Genomic DNA, 16,849 nt, shown 5'->3' with positions numbered 1-16,849 from the left:
ATATGCACTTCCGTCGTAAGTCTGCACAGTCATCAAACAGGTAGGCCTTCGAACGAGGTACTCAGGTGCCAGCCCAAAACACAAACAAAAGACTTAAAAGACTAACTTACTGAGTACTTGCTGCATGCTGGGCGTATGTTTTGCAATTGTTTCCGGCGGAACTGACACAGGCCAGTTGCTCAGGGTCCCAGTGCTACTAAGTGATTAAAAAAAAAGAGATTTGAGTGGAGCCAGGCTGACTGTACAGTTAACCAGTCCACAGCACCCTCTCTGGTGTGAAACACTGGTAGTTTGGTACAGGAATTAAATGTCCATTTTCCCCTAAATATAAGGATTCCCAGTTTTCCCAAATAGTGATGAGTGGCTAGGGAAAGTCTTCCTTTGAAGCACTTGCCCTGTCCAAAACCACGGCACAACAAATCCTGGAATCTGACCTGTCTGGTATGGTGTGATGGTAGTATAAGAGCTACATTTTATTTTTTATTTTATTTATTTATTTTGGTACTAGGGATTGAACTCAGGACCTTGCACTTGCAAGGGAGACAGCAGAACCACTGAGCTAAATCCCCAGCCCTATTTTTTAATTTTCTAAACATGGATCATCAGTGTTTTGAAAAAAAAACAAAGTTGAAGGACATACACCCTCCAATTTCAAAATCTACTAAAATATTACAGTAATCATGTGTTACGTACCGGCATAAGCACAGGTAAGTGGGACAGAACAATCTGTGGGGGGAGAGCATGTGACAGGAGGGTGGAGGGGACAGGAAAGGAGAAGAGAACAAAATCCTTATGCTTTATTATCAACTCACTGTCAACAATGCTGACCACCACCAACAGGGGAAAGAACAGTCTTTTCAACAATCATGCTGGAACAACTGCACACCCACACACAAAAGGGTTAATATAAATCTACCTCATACCATCAGCAGAAATCAACTCAAAATGAGCAAAAGATCTAAAAGAACTAAGTATAAAATTCTTAGAAGGAAATATAGGTTTAAATCATTAAGACTTTGGGTTAATACTTTCTAAAATATGACAAAGGACAAACCAAAGAAAAAATAGAAAACAGAGACACTGGACTCTATCAAAATAAAAAGCATTTTATGTTTCAAAGGACATTATCATTAAAGTAAATGGACAACTCACAGAACGAGAGAATGTTCATAAATCATACTCTGTAAATGACATATCTAGAATAAGCAAAGAATAAGTACAGCTCAGTAATATAAACTGCCCAATTTAAAAATGAGCACTAACATCATTAGTGATTAGGAAAATGAAAATCAAAACAATGAGTGAGGTGCTCCTTCACATGCACTATGGTGGCTAAAATGAAAAGGGCAGACAATACCCAGTGTTAGTGAGGAAGCAGAAAGACTGGGACCCTCACATGCTGTGGACAGGTCTGTAAAATGGTGCAGTCACTTTGGAAAACAGGTCAGTGGTTCTGCAAACAGAGTCCCACTTGACCAACACTTCCAACTCCAAGGTGTATCCCCAGGAGAATGAAACATACCATGCCACATACGAATGCTCAGCTATGTGAGTCCTCTTAACATCACTCATAATAGCCAAAAATGTGGAATCAACTCAAAAGTCCATCCATCGATGAATAAACAAATGTAGCATATCCATCTAATGAAAATTGAGTCACACAAAAAACGCAGTGCTGATACATGTTACAGTGTGGGCAAATCTTGAGAAAGTCATCCTAAGTGAAAGGCGTCAGATATAAAAGGCCATTATTCTGATTCCATGCAGAAGAAACATCCAGAATAGCAAATCCATAGTGGCAGCTGGGAGCGAAGGGGTACAGAACAGGTACACAGGTAAGCACCATGGGGTTCTTTTCAGCAACGAGTGTTCTGGAATTTCACAGTGGTGACCACTTCACAACTCTGTGGCTATACTGACACCAGTGGATGGTACACTTAGAAAGGTGCACTGTCTCTCGTGGGTGAATTATGCCTCAACAAGCTGCTATTTGAAGAAGAAAGCTACCCCTTCCCTGCACCGGGACGGCCTGGTCTGGGTGGGTCCCCCAGAGGCCAGTGTGTTTAAGGCTTGCTATGCCTACCACACTGCCAGGAATTGTGGAAGGTCTGAAGGTGGGCTTGTGGGTGGAGGCCGGCAACAGGGATGTGGCCTTGATGGGGCCCCGCCCTCCTTTTCAGGAAGCCAGCAGTTTCTTCTGCCACACCCTGCACTTGCCCAGGGGCCACCTCACCACAGCCCACAGCAGGACCGAGGGACCATAGACTGGAACCTCCACAAGCTTTCATCTTTTGAGGTTGATTATTTCAGGTGTCTTGTTACAATAACGCAAAGCCAACAGATGACTATAACAGAAAGACCTTGTTTTCGCCTTATATAGGTACTACACATATGTAATCAAACACCCCTACACCACTCAAATAGCATGATATAAAGTTATTGGGTTTTATATTACCACTTGTTCTATAAATATGTTGGAAAAACAGAAAAATGAAAGTGAGGAAACTGGTGGTAAGAAATACAAGTCTCATAAATAGAAATAATCATTAGCCCTAGTGAAAAGCACAGGCGATGATATATAAAGTCAGCTTTCAGCCTGTCAACTATATGCTCACTACAAAAGAAAAAAAATTAAAGAATATCTCCAAAATATCACACCACGATCATGTTATGATTACATTATTAAAAGTAGGTTTTTAATATTTTTACAATACTATTTTAAATCCCCTGGGAAAGAATCATACTGTTTTAAAATATCTGTTATTTGGTTCCATCTCATTCAACTGTCTCAAGTATTTGTAGGAACAAACTACATAAAAAATATGAGTATCTCACTGGGCGTGGTGGTGCACACCTGTAATCGCAGCACTCGGGAGGCTGAGGCAGGAGGATCGCTGTGAGTTCAAGACCAGCCTGGGCTACATAGTGAGTTCCAGGTCAGCCTCAACTACATAGTGAGAACCTGTCTGAAAAACAAACAAACAAACAAATGAGTATCTCTAGGTACAAGCAAAGGCTGGCAGCTATAAAACCAGCAAAGCAGGCCACAGATGCAGCTCAGTGGCACCATACCTGCCTGGCAAGTGTAAAGTCCTGAGTTTGAACCCTGGCACCCTCCCCACCAAAAAAAATAACACTAGCAAAGCACAGGGGTTGTGTCTCGGAACTCGTCACAGGTTACAGGAAAGAAGCCCATGCAAACCCGAGGCACAAAACAATGCCTCATCTCATCAAAATATGAGAGGCTTCCTAAGTGGGGAAGAACACAAACAGGAAGCCAAAGTCAAACTACTGAACATGCGTTACAGATTAATGCAATATGAACCTACCACAGACGCAACTATGGAAAAATGAGAGTAACATGTTCAAGTATCAAAAGTACCAGAGAATCTACTTCTATCACGTCTATTTAGGAAATAATTTAAATATACATGGGTATCTCTCCACGAAAATCCTGTTCCAACTGCACTCTTGACCATGGACTGCCAAAACCTAAGCATCTTGTGAACATCCGAGCCCCAAGAACCGTATTAATCGTCCTGCTGCACCCAATCTTCACCCCATCAGCTCTGTTTTAGCACAGGTGAACTGAGCACAGAAGTACTGAGGACAGTGGAAGCCTCAGGTGAACAGTAGCAGTGAGAAGCCATGGAGCTCACCCCCAAGGGAGAAGCACACCACAGCAGGGGATGCAGGGCCCCCCACATCAGCACCGGCACACACTGCCCACCAGTGCCTGCGTCCATGCTGAAGTCACACCAGTCTGCAAGCCTTTTAAATCATGCAACTCTGTGTCTGTTTATGACAGTGTATTTGCCTAGACACTCAACACTTGCTGTTGAGAATTCTCCCATCCTTTTCTTTTCAGACTTCTTTGGCTTTCCAACTTCACCTTTCCTGCTTTTAAAACAATTTTTAAAATCCATGATCTGTCATTTTTCATTAACTTAATCTTAGTATAAAATATGCATGTATTTATCATACTTGTAACTAACTTAATTTTTAATAATTTGAAAGGTAATTACAGAACACTAAGTCTGAGTTTATGACTAAGTCTGAGTTTGTAAATTTCTGGAGGAAGTAGCTACAGGGTAGCATGGTAAAAAGTAAAAAAAGTGATTTTTCTACCTAATAACAAACATGCATTCTCTACATTTAACATATTTTTCTCATTGTGGGAGAAAAGTGTAATCTTATAACTGTGGTTGTGAATGTTTTGAGCCATTGCTTGCCACCAATCATGTCAGGAAGAGCATAAAGAGTAAGAGGGAAACGCTAACTCAGAAATGTCTGCAATACCAACTCCAAGTATAATATTTTTCAAAGTTTATAGGCAAGGAGAAAGTCTTTAAATAACCATGAAAGCCACACAAAAATGCTTAAGACTCTTAAACTGACTTAAGATTCAAACTATAAAGTGATATAAAATTTATATTTTAGAATCAATAGGATGTTTCCAATTTATCCTGGTACGAAGTTTCACCTTTTCAGTTCTGAGGCCCCAGCACAAATGCTCAGGTGAACAGCACTATAAATTATGATTGACTGGTAAGAACCCACAATCAATATTTATCCTTTACAAAATTCAGAAGACAATTGTCCTGAGCACCTCGCTTTCACGTCACCACTTCCGGATTGTACATTCTCAGCTTCTCCCTCACCTTCAGTCTGTTTCAGTCATCACTCACACGGTACCTAATGTGCACCAACAAACTGTTTCTCTTATGTGCCCTTCCTCTTGGTTTCCCATTTTTTAAAAATCTGTTAGTTTTCTATGCTTCCAGTATATGAAAACATAGCAAAAAGATGCTTAGGTGTTTAATACAAAACATGGAATGTGATCTGTGATAAACCATAAAAGTAAAACTTCTTCCTAGAAAGAGGAAGTCAGAGAAAAAGAGAGGACACGGCTGGACTGAAGTGACGTGTCCAGAAATAAAATGCTTTGTGGCATGCAATAACAGATGATACCTAGAGACTGCTTGAAGAAGTAGGAGTTTCTGACAAAAATTGGATAGACCATCTAGGTAAGTCGTTTTTGTTGTTCTTTTTCTTCAATTCCTCTAAAACCAAGCTGGAATTAACATACATACTTTTCAATGGGTTTCCCACTGGAAAGTGTTACAGCCTAACCCTGACACAAAAGTGACCTACATTTTTAATCTGATAAAGTTGTCTTCTCATTAATACAGATTTCATAGGTTTGGTTTAATATAAAAACAAAAAAATGAACTCCTCAGGGACTTTTTTGGATATACTTACAGTTCAAAAGACCTTTTCATTCACTCGTTCAGCGTATGATGACTTTCAAAATTGTCTGCCGGTCATTAATACACTGACAAAAAAGCATTCAAAGTGTCAAATCTTATGAAGGAGAGACAAAAGAAATCTTCACTGTCAAAAAGTAATACCAAGAATTTTCAAAACTCATTTCTAAAATGTTAATGGTAAAACACAGGATCTTAATGGCATCCACATGGAGGACCTCATCACGCTTCTAACAGGACCACGAGGCCCCTTCACTCTGGGCTGGAAGGCATCCAGTCTTCAGCGACTGAGCTCACCGCTTCTCTGAACTTGAAATGGAACCTGGGTTTGAAACAAAGCTTGAAACCAGGACACACAGTGCCTCTGTTCGAAACCTAATGGGACAGTGTTGTGCCCGCCTTCCACTGAAAGATTAGCCTAACCCTTGGCTATCCTCAGATGACACTGAATTAGCAAGCAAGCAAAATAAACACATCTGCTTTTCTCAATTGTTTTCCAGTCCTGGGAATTGAACCCAGGTCCTCATACATGTGTGGCAAGTGCTCTAGTGCTGAGCTACATCCCCGCTTTTCTTTAAAATTGTGAGACAGGGCCTTCCTAAGTTGCCCAGAATGGCCCCACCTTTCCATCCTCCTACTTCAGGCCCTCCAGTAGGTGGAGTTACAAGCCTGTACCACCAGATCTGGCCCTCTCAATTTCCATCTACACATTCATTCACTCAGACATATTATCACGTAGCTTTTATGTGCATGCATTATGCTAATGATTCCTGATTCTATTCATTCCCAGTCACACGGATGACTATAAAACAATGCATTTCTGTTTAGTCAATATTCTGACCAAATGTTCAGTATCTGCAATACAACTCAATGCAAAGGAAGCTCTGCCTCCTCTCACCTTATCTTTGTCCACATGCAATTCTGTCTCATCCCCAAATTCCACTTAAAAATAATCTCTGAGCAAGCTGGGGAAATAACAAGGCTATCCTGTAACTCTTAGCTTTTATATGGTTCTTGAAAGAGAACACTTACAATCAGTTCAGATCCATTTGCAGGTTTGAGTGCTCTCATTTGATGTGTTTATTGTTGAATCCTGCAAATACTGCGGCTGTGTGCAAACAGTAAATTTCAATGGCTGAGACAAGAGGACCGAAGCGTATAAAACCTGGCACACCACTGGCTTCTTGTTCCTATACTATTTTGTCATTCTAGGATACTGTTGGGCTTAATCTGTCCAAGTTTTATCTAGGGGAAGGGAAAATTTTAGATTTCAGACCATTCTAGTTCAGTGCATCATCCTCACCAGGAAATACAAGTTCAGTTTCTCTCAGGCACAGCAAGCAGGCTGTCCACTTCCTGTTTCAGCTTCACAAGACACTAAACACACAGGCTCCTCTGATGGAAAAGATCAATGACTTCAGGTGATACGGAATTGGATGTCTTTATGAGTCACCTTTCCTCACTGAAACACAGATGTTCTATAAAGTAAGTTAATATTTTGCTTTCAGAGCAACAACATTATCTGCATTCATTATAAAAATATAGACTGCATTGGATATAATGACTTTTCAAATAAAAGGATTAAAATAATCCCAACATTGAAACCCAAAGGCATTTTATGTTCTCATGTCTTTATTAAAGTATTTTTTTATAACCCTGGCTCAATAATAACATATTTTAAATCACAAATTTGCCTTTAAGTAGCACATAACACACAAGGCAGATTTACCTTGTAAATGGCCTCAGCTTCTAAACACTACTACACTGCTTTAGACAAATAACAAAAATCACAGGAGACTCTATTGCTGCCTTTCCTGGTATTTATCTGCAGATTTTAGAACTACGTAATCTGAATTCTCATAAAATTCCAGTTTTGAGGTAGGAAACAAACACTACTACTATTTTATATTTGTGTTATCTGATTTGAATGGATGAAGCTACTATTAACAACATAACCTTTAAATCTGTGGAAAAAGCTGATACTTCATATCCACTCCTCATAGAAAGTGCCTCCGCAAGGGTAATGATAAGCCACTATAAAATCACATTGCGAAGTACTGCATCATCTCAGAATCCTGCTTATGTAATTATATGCACGTTACAGCTAACAAGTATTGTACTAATTATTAGGGTACATCCCCAAGAGTCCTCCAGTTGCATGAACAGCAGGAGTCTATGTACCCCTGAAGACTCTTTCTCTGGCCTCCTGGTCATTAACAGAAACTGAGGTTTTGCAACTATCTGGCGACCACAGACTTCCAGGGGCCTCGCACACACCTCTAGGGTAGCAGGTAGGAGATGCAGAAGGTACGGGCTTGCAGTCCAGGAGGAGGTTCCTTGGCAGATTTCAGGGGCACAGAGATGCAACCAGAATCACTTCATGTTTATTAGGAAGCAAAAGTCAGTCACTTCCGAAAAATATCTTTGAACTTGTGTATTTCCAAATGCCTTTTAAAGAACATATAAAATTAATGTGTTCGTGAAAACAGCTTCGAATGTGCTTGCTATTCTTCATTTCGCCTCCCAAACAAGTCCTCAACAAGCACAGGTGTGTGTGTTTGTCCCTATAGTAAGACGAACTCCTCTGTGCTGAATCTTTTTAATTTTTTCTTTTCATCCTCTGAGAAAAGGTCTTCTTCACTGGCCGTAGTAGATGTAAAATCATAGTCTCTGGAAGGTCCATGTACAAAAGTAAACAAGGGATATTTCTCCTTAGATGACATTTTCAGCATCTGTAAGAGAAAGGACAGAACCCAGTGTACACAAGGACGTGAGAACCTCAGGGTAAAATCTGATGTTTCAGTCTCCACTTCTCATGGTAGCTCCTCTTGTTTACATTCATCCAGTGCTACTGTCTTAAGTGTTCTGACTGAAAGAGTAAAGTTGATTAGCATTATATAATTTATTTACAGGTAAATACATGGTTCTCCAGGAGGACCAGATGCTCAAAGATTAAGTTCACTCCCAGTCCTAGGCCCCCCAAAGTAAGTCTTCTACACACTTTAGCTTGAAGGCGTATACTGTGGAGTTCAGTTGTGATTTATCCTATTAGTAATACACTTGCAACAAAATGGTATCACTGACCATGATAAGATACTGGGAAAGATTCTTTCTTAACTTAAGCACAGACAAAAGACGCATTCAAGGGGGTGAGAAGATCCTTTGTAATCTCAAGTTCCACAACTCAGCTTGATGGGAGCATGGGCAAATCACTGTCATCCATGAAACAGGGCAGAAGATGTCCGTTTCCCTACCTTAGAGAACTATTAAAAAGGCCAAAAGCAGTTACTTTTAAAATTAGGTCTTTTTAAAGATTCAGATATTTTAAAAAATATTTTGACTGAATTATTTCTACAATAATCTAATCCAACATGAAAAAAGGATTCTCAGACATAGTATGATTCCCACTGTACACAGTAACACATTCACAAAAGGGCTGCATCCGTATGTCTCACTTCCAGGCACGTTGGAGCACAAGTGGTACATGCATGACTGTCCCACGGGGCAGCTTTTTATTAATTTTCATTACTAAAATAACTGATCCAAGTGATCAGATCTATTTGTACTACCAGCGCTACAAGCTGCCCAACAGGACACGGTACCTCCTAAAGTCCAATCAGACAGTAGAATAAGCAACACTCAGAATGTTGTGGGGCTACCCGCAGCCTTTACAGCCTGTAAACTTGGAGTTCAAAAATACCCTAAGCAATTTTGAACCTTCATAATAAGTTCTATTAATTTTTAAATTTTTTCATTAAGCCAGACATGGTGGCACACGCCTGTAATCCCAGCACTCGGGAGGCTAAGGCAGGAGGATCACTGTGAGTTTGACCAGCCTGGTTCCAATCAGACAGTAGAATAAGCAACACTCAGAATGTTGTGGGGCTACCCGCAGCCTTTACAGCCTGTAAACTTGGAGTTCAAAAATACCCTAAGCAATTTTGAACCTTCATAATAAGTTCTATTAATTTTTAAATTTTTTCATTAAGCCAGACATGGTGGCACACGCCTGTAATCCCAGCACTCGGGAGGCTAAGGCAGGAGGATCACTGTGAGTTTGGGACCAGCCTGGGCTACATAGTGAGCTCCAGGTCAGACTCAACTATACAGTGAGACCCTGTCTCAAAAAAGCAAAAATAAATACATAAATAAATACAAAATTTTTTCATTAAAAATTAACAAAAAACTGTGAGTGAAGAATGTTTTGACAGAAAGAAACTTTTCTATTGGCAATCAGGACCATATAGAAACAATCTGAAAAGTTTGTGTGAATTACACAGAACGTGGAAAAAATACCAACAGTACTTATATGCATCATTAATCAGTTAAATATAAATTTTTAAAATAGTAATTCCACGGATAAAACTAAGTTCTTCCAAATGTCAACATTCAACTGTAGGATCATCAAGTTCTTATATATGACATTTATAGATTCTCTTGAAACACAGCTAAAATAAATAGGTAGGCTTACCTATACAGAAGCAATGTTAGATTAAAAACAGTTCAATGACACATTTAATATAAAATATATATTGTAGGTTCATGGAAATAAACCATTTAAAAACAATCAAGAACAAAAAAACTAGAAATGATACAAATCATCTTATAATGTCACGCTTCTACTTTATTTATATCCTACAAAAAGGGGAGAAGTATTTGACAATGCATCTTTCCCTGGGGTCAAGAGCTGGAAGACTGTCCGCAACTGCTGGTCATTTTATAATCACCTAAGGTCACCTGTAGAATCCAGTGTCTAACAGGCAAGTACCCAAACACTACCACTTTCAGATCAGCGTAGCAGAGCTAACAATATCATCTCTTTGTCCTTCCTTCCAAGATCAAAAGGTCATTTGGTTTTATTAGTACAGAACTAAACTGCTCATCAATATAAGAATCAAATCTGTGCTCCCAAGGGAAGTGTTGGAAAGGAAACCTTTACCCTTTAATTATAAAATGCACCTACATTTTGCAAACTCTCTTACAATGGAGGCCTCCTTGGGCACCTAAGCTATGAGAATTATTCTTTTTCCAATTTTCCTGAGCCTAAAATACTTTTAAAGATAAACTATGGTACACTCCAATAATGAAACATTATTAGGTACTGAAAAAAAAAACAAGCTATGAAACCATCGAAAGACATACAGAAGGCTGTGGATTTATCTCAGTGGTTCTGCCACCTGCCTCGCAAGCCCAAGGTCCTGAGTTCAATCCCAGGTACTTAAAAAAAAAAGACACAGAGAAGCCCTTCGATGGTGCTACACCGGTAGATACTGTGTCTGCCTGACTGTCCAAGCCCACCGAAGGCACAACACACGGAGTGAACTCCTACCTACACCACGGGCTTCGGGAATGACATAGCCACCAGCTCTCACTGAGGGTAACCAGGCCCAACACTCACACAGGGGAAGGGGGTCCCCAGGAACTCGATTGTTTGCTCAATTTTCTATGAACCTAAAGTTCTAAAAACTGAAGTATCTTAGAAACATATTAATGAATAGTTAACATAGGATTAAAATATATGTAATATACTTTAAATGTAAATGTAACGGAGATTTTACTGGTTCACTCCTTTTCTAAATGGCAAATTCAGAACCAAAGAATTGAAATGACGACGCGGTTGTTACAGATGACACAGCAGCAGCAGCAGCAGCAGCAGCAGCAGAGAAAGACAAGCAGTGAGGTACTGGGCCATGAGACCTCAGCAATGCTCAGACGCTTCCCGTACCTGAGAGCCACATCAACAATGTTTTCTCATGTTCTTTTTTTTTGAAAACTGATCACTGATTTGAAATTTTGATTCTGAAAGGTTATAAAAAAAATGAAGGTTTTCTTCGGCAAGAGCAGGGGCCTGACTTTGATCCCCGGTACCAAAAAAAAAAGAAAGAAAGAAAGAAAGAAAGAAAGGAAAAAAATGAAGTTTTCAGTGTTTTTTCAGTATTACAACAATGGCTATAATGCGAAAATCTTAGTTTTCCATAATAGATGATATAATATAGACACAAAAAATTCTAAATTAGTTATGTATATGACATGGAATATAACCAATTAAGCCATTATTAAGAAAAAGATAATGTAAATTATTTAATAACTTAAAGAAATGTTGATTACATAATCATAAAAAAGAAATTTATAACACAATCTCAATTATATTAAAATTTAAATATGTATGTTGAAAAAACTGGAAGGAAATACACCAAAATATTAAATGAAGACTTAGTGATGATTTTTCTTACATTTCTATTTTCTAAACCTTTTAACATGTAGTTTTTTCACTTACAGAAAATAATTTTTTTTTAATTTTAAGATAACCAAACTTATTATTCCATGTTTGTTTTCAAGGTGATTTCTTTTTCTCTTTTTTTTTGTGGTGCTGGGGTCGAACCCAGGGCCTCGCATGTCCAAGGCAGGGGCTCTGCCCCAAGCTATACCCAGCCACAGAAGGACATACACAGCAGAAGGCAGGCTCAACTCTGCTATTTTAATAACATTGCTGGCGATACACTGACACTGCTTTATTACCTAAGAAGTAAATCAGGGATTTCTTTTCAGGGGATCAAATATTTTATCACACTCTCCTATGTCCTGAGTTGACAGGTTGCAGAATTTACAAAGGAAAGGGCTGGAGGACAGAAGGTAAGCAATGTATCTACCATAAAGCTGGTAGTTGCAAGAAAGAACAGAAACAATCAAAAGCTGACTTCTTTTCTCCAAACCCAGCCTTTTCTACCTGTCTCTGCCACTACACCTGTGCCTGCTACAGAGCAGCCTGTCCCCATGCGGTCTACGTCTACTACACTGGCCAGAATGACATCCCCTGTAGGGTGAGGTTCTAAAGTCAGCCCATAATGTGAAAATCAAACAGTCGAGATCAACGTGGAAAGCCCTCCCACTGTTTAAACGGTGATGTGTGTGATCTCGTGTGCACGACCCTGTTTATTACGTGTAAATGTACAACACTCAGCAGCACACAGCGTATAATCAAAGTGCACACGGAAAATACACACTCAACTAGAGGGGCAGCACACGCTGCCTGAACGATGCTCATGCCCTGCATTTCTCACTACTCCATCTCAGAAACTTGTAGGTCAAATTTTAAAATAACTCAAATTGATCAAAGTAAAATAATCATGTCCTCCTCCCCAAATTAGCCCACCTCTCACAGAGTTCTTTCCTTCTATCAGCGGTGACATTGTTTATATTAATTAGTGGTAGTTTGCTGCAAGGAACAAGCACACAAAGCAATTCACAATGTTTATAAGTAACAGAAAACATCCTACCCATAATAAAAAGCCTGACATCCAGTTTTGTCTGCTGATTCAAAAGAACGGTCAATATCATCTTCTTGCCTTCCTCTTACAATCACAAGACTGCTGAAGCCCCACCGCATCCAAGGTAGGGGCAGGTGACACGACAGCGACAGCATCGCTTGCACGTCCCGATTCCTCAGGAGATCACTTCCAGCTCACACCCACTTAGGCTTCCCTGACCACACTATGTCCAAAGTAATGTGTGACGAGAAAAAAGGGTATGTGGGGAAGCATACTGTCACCCCAAACACAACTGGGATTCTCTCAGCAGAAGGAAAGGGGGTGGGTGTGGTGCCACATGGCTGTGATTCCAGCGCACAAGAGGCTAAGCAAGGTGCTCGCGGGTTTAAGGCCAGCCTGGGCCACACAGCAAGAGCCAGGCTAAGACGGGACCAGGAGTGCAGCAGCAAACCCTGCAGGTGGTGTTGGAGAAGCACACCATTCCAAGATGAGAGCCATGATGAAAACGGGACAGAGCCATGTGCTAGGGGAGGACCGAAGGCTTCTTCAGACTGTGAGGTCAGAAAGACCAGGCGAGATCCAAACGGTATAAGGCACTACACATAAAGGTCCTGAAGGAAGAGCACTCCAGGCAGAGGTCAGCTGGCTCAAAGGCCCAAGGGTGCCAGCACCCTTCAGAGAGCTGAGCAGGGCCAGTGTGGCTTGAGGCTGGATCACACGGCCCTTGTGAGCTTAGGAGTCACTGTCCCTTAACAGTCTACCTCATGATGGTCCTGCCACAGTTCCCTACGACTCTGTACCTCAGGCCTCCACTCATGAAGCTTCTCTCATAATCAGTCCTCACATTTCCTTTCTGACTGCACAAGTTCTAAGACCTTAAAGTCTGTCTTAATCTCCTTCCTCTTTGCTGGGACAAAATACCCAACACCCGCCACCTGAAGGAGGAGAAGTTTATTTCGGTTCACATTTTAGAATGTGTTTCAGTCCTTACACGGTCAGAGTGTTCCAGGCACCAGCAGCGTGGCAGAAGAGTCTGGTGGAAGAAAGCTGCTTATCTCCTGGCAGTCAGGAAGCAGAAGCCAATGGAGGGGCTGGGAAGGAAGATAAACACCCAAGGACCGCCTCTTCCAACCAGAACCCACCTCCTAACCACGAGCCAGTCATCAGCCCCATAATCCAGTCACCTCCTAAACAGTGGAGGCCGTGGGGGTCATTTTGGATTTAAACCATAATAAAACTCCAGCCCAATTTCCACTGACAAGTATCTCAGTCGATATGATTACTTCTTTCTCCGTAGTCATACAGATTTACCTAGCATAAGGATCACTCACATGGACTATGAACTAGGCAGCCTTAGTTCAAACCCTGGCTGATAGTTATTAACTGCATGACCCTGGATAAATTACCTACCAGACTGGCTCATCTTCCTTAGCTGTAAAATGTCAGTAATGGTAGTATCTATCAAACAGAGTTGTTGTGTAGATTAAACTAATATATGTAAAGTAGTTAGAGAAGATTGCTTGGCATCTAATGTGTTGGCTTTATCATTATTATTGCATTATCATAATATTAGTCTTCTGTGATTTATTAAATATACTCTTGTATAGTCATTTATCTTGGATGTCCATGTCGTGACTTCCAAATTAAACTACAAGCCCCAGAAGATTTTTTAAGAAAAAGAAGCTGGGTGTAGTAGAACCCAACTGCAGTCCCAGAGCTCTAGAGGCTGAGGCAAGAGGATCACCATGAGTTCAAGGCCAGCCTGAGCTACACAGTGAGTTAAAGGCCAGCTTGAACTACATAGTGAGACACTGTCTCAAAAAACAAACAAACAAAACAACAAAAAGAAACCAGAGTTCCTATCGTTAAATCTCAGAAGGAAAAAAGATCAATGAAAAAAAAAAATACACCTCAGATTTTACTTGGAAAGCACAGAATTAAAAGGGGCACCTCCAGGAAATATAATCATGAACATAAAAGCCTGAAAACACTAAAGTGATTTCAAAAAGACATTTACCAAAATAGTGATGGGCATGGGAAATTGTGTGCCTTTAGAGAAAATGGGAATGTTTATCCTAGAAGAAGCAGGCTTTTTCTCTTGCTCCATGAAAGATGGAGGCTAATTCCAACTTATTATAAGAAAAGCCTTTTTTTCTTTTTTAACAATATGGTCTGTCTGAAAACAAAATGAAACAAAAAAGCTTCCAAGGAACACTGTTAGCTCACTATCCTCTGAAATGACACCGGTCAGCTCTCTGGACTAATGTGCAAATAAGCACATAATCCTGAGTTACTGACAACCTGAATCTCAGCAGTAACGCTCTTCAGTGAAAATTACCAACCTTTCTAAATGTAAAATTCTTCATCTTTAAAATGGACAGAACAGTACCTCCTCAGAAGGTCTGTGCAGGCTGAACGAGCTAATATCTACCTAAAGTACTTTGAGCATACCTCCCGGAACTATAGTGAGGACTCTGCTTTAGATCGATGAACCTCTAAGATTCAATGGCTGCAATACAAATTTTATTCTGTAGCTAGAGGACACCTGGCTATATATCACTTTTCCCTAGTGTGATATCCATTCCACAATTAACTGCCTAATACACACATTTTTATTTGTGATTTCCTGGCCTCAAACATCAGCACTACTAGACAATACATTTATCACTGAAAAGGGATAATATCTGATAATAATCACTAGGCTGTGGGAATAGGTTAAAAAAAAAAGAGTATAAAATAAGATAAAAATAATCCAGATCAGGTCACATATATACTGGCAGAACAGAGACATGACAACAGGCTGGGAAGGAGACGCCCTGCCAAGACACCTATGGAAAACAGACCGTTCATCTCTCAGGTCGGAGAAGAGCCATACACAGAGCCAACACACCATGGCAACCAGAGGCAAAAGTGCAAAGATGAGCAAAGGAACAGATTTAAATGGCATAGTCTTAATTTCCAGGTCCCACTTTATAACCAATACTCTTCTTCAGCCATCCCATCTAGGAAACAAAGATTTATTCTTTGAAAAACTGAACAAAGACAGGAACTCTACTGCTTAGGCACAGTGATGACTTCAGAAGGTGAGACATGAAGCAAGGTCTCACGTACTCAGCATCCTTCACTTCCTGCTCCTAGAGCACAGGCAGACAAATGGCAGGACTTCTCTCCAAGAACACAAAACAGACCTAGAGCAGAGACCGCTGCTCACTAGCTCAGGAGGCACCAGGGCACACCACATGCCCCGGACGAGAGACCCCGGCCAACAAGCTGGGCTCAAACACACAGCTTCTCCTGAGATCGCTAGTGCCTGCTCTCACTGTGCTCAGGCAGGGAACATCACCAGCACTCGGGGAAAGGCGTCCAATGCAAAGCAATTATATTGTAAGAAAACATAAGACAAAGAAATGGTCTAGAAGGAAAGAAAAGCTTAAAATTATTATAATTAATCTCACCAGGAAAAAAGAGAAAACACATTCTTTAAAAAGGAAATACTACAAAAATAGAAAAATACAAATAATACTGAAAAATCTAAATTTTATAAATGAAACTTAAGAGCAACAGAAGAGTTAGATAAATCTGAGAAAATCTCCTAGTACAAAAATATGATGTCATGGAAAACAGAAAGAAACAACATAGGAAAATTAGAGAAGCAATCAGGAAGCTCCAATGGCCACATAATAAGAGTTCCAGAAACAGAGAAAGAACAGAAAAAACGAGAGGAAATATTTTTTTTAATTTCAAGAAAATATCCCAAAGCCTAGGGAAACAGGATAATCAATTAAAATGAATACAAACCGAAACACATAATGAAACTTCAGAATGAGAGGGATAAATGATACATTAAGTCCCTGACTTATGAACATTCCATGGCAAGCACGTCGCGGAAGCAGCTCACTCCCTCATCTGCTGGACCATCACAGTAGTGCTGCCCTGTGCTCACTGTACAGTGTGGCTGTGCACAGGATGTCCGGAAGCAGGAGGAAAAGCAGCAGTGATGTGGAGGGAAGCTGGGAAGTGCGGAGCAGTACACACTGTGTATCTGCATCAAAAGCATGTAAGACTCACCTTGTCCAACTTACAAACAACTCCGACTTACAAACGTTCTCCTGGAGCAGAACTCATTTGCAAGTCAGGGACTTACTATAGCATTTAATAATTTATTTATAGCTACTATAAATCAGGTAGTATTCTATTTAATCTTCAATCTTCATAATGATTTTACAGAGTGGTACAATTTTATTGAGAAAATTGATGTGCAGAAAGGTAAACAGTATGCCCAAGGGTACACAGCATTATAGGTATATATATTTA

At 40.2% G+C, this 16,849-nt stretch overlaps 1 protein-coding gene across 12 annotated transcripts in view; it reads right to left on the bottom strand.

Annotated features, from left to right (window-relative positions):
• Window positions 1–6,867: 6,867 nt before the first annotated feature.
• Atg4c (autophagy related 4C cysteine peptidase) overlaps window positions 6,868–16,849 on the bottom strand; it is a 76,697-nt gene continuing 66,715 nt past the window's right edge. For all 12 annotated transcript variants that reach the window (XM_033758190.1, XM_010605052.2, XM_010605049.2 and 9 more), the window contains one exon: window positions 6,868–7,999. In XM_033758190.1, the coding sequence (XP_033614081.1) occupies window positions 7,832–7,999 (168 nt within the window). In that variant the 3' untranslated portion in view covers window positions 6,868–7,831. The remainder of the gene's footprint in view (window positions 8,000–16,849) is intronic.

This window comes from Fukomys damarensis, unplaced genomic scaffold (assembly GCF_012274545.1).
Source record: "Fukomys damarensis isolate Sample0158 unplaced genomic scaffold, DMR_v1.0_HiC HiC_scaffold_33, whole genome shotgun sequence".
Classification (NCBI taxonomy): domain Eukaryota; kingdom Metazoa; phylum Chordata; class Mammalia; order Rodentia; family Bathyergidae; genus Fukomys; species Fukomys damarensis.
The sequence above is the reverse complement of the archived record's forward strand: the minus strand, read 5'-3'. Positions and strand labels throughout refer to the sequence as shown.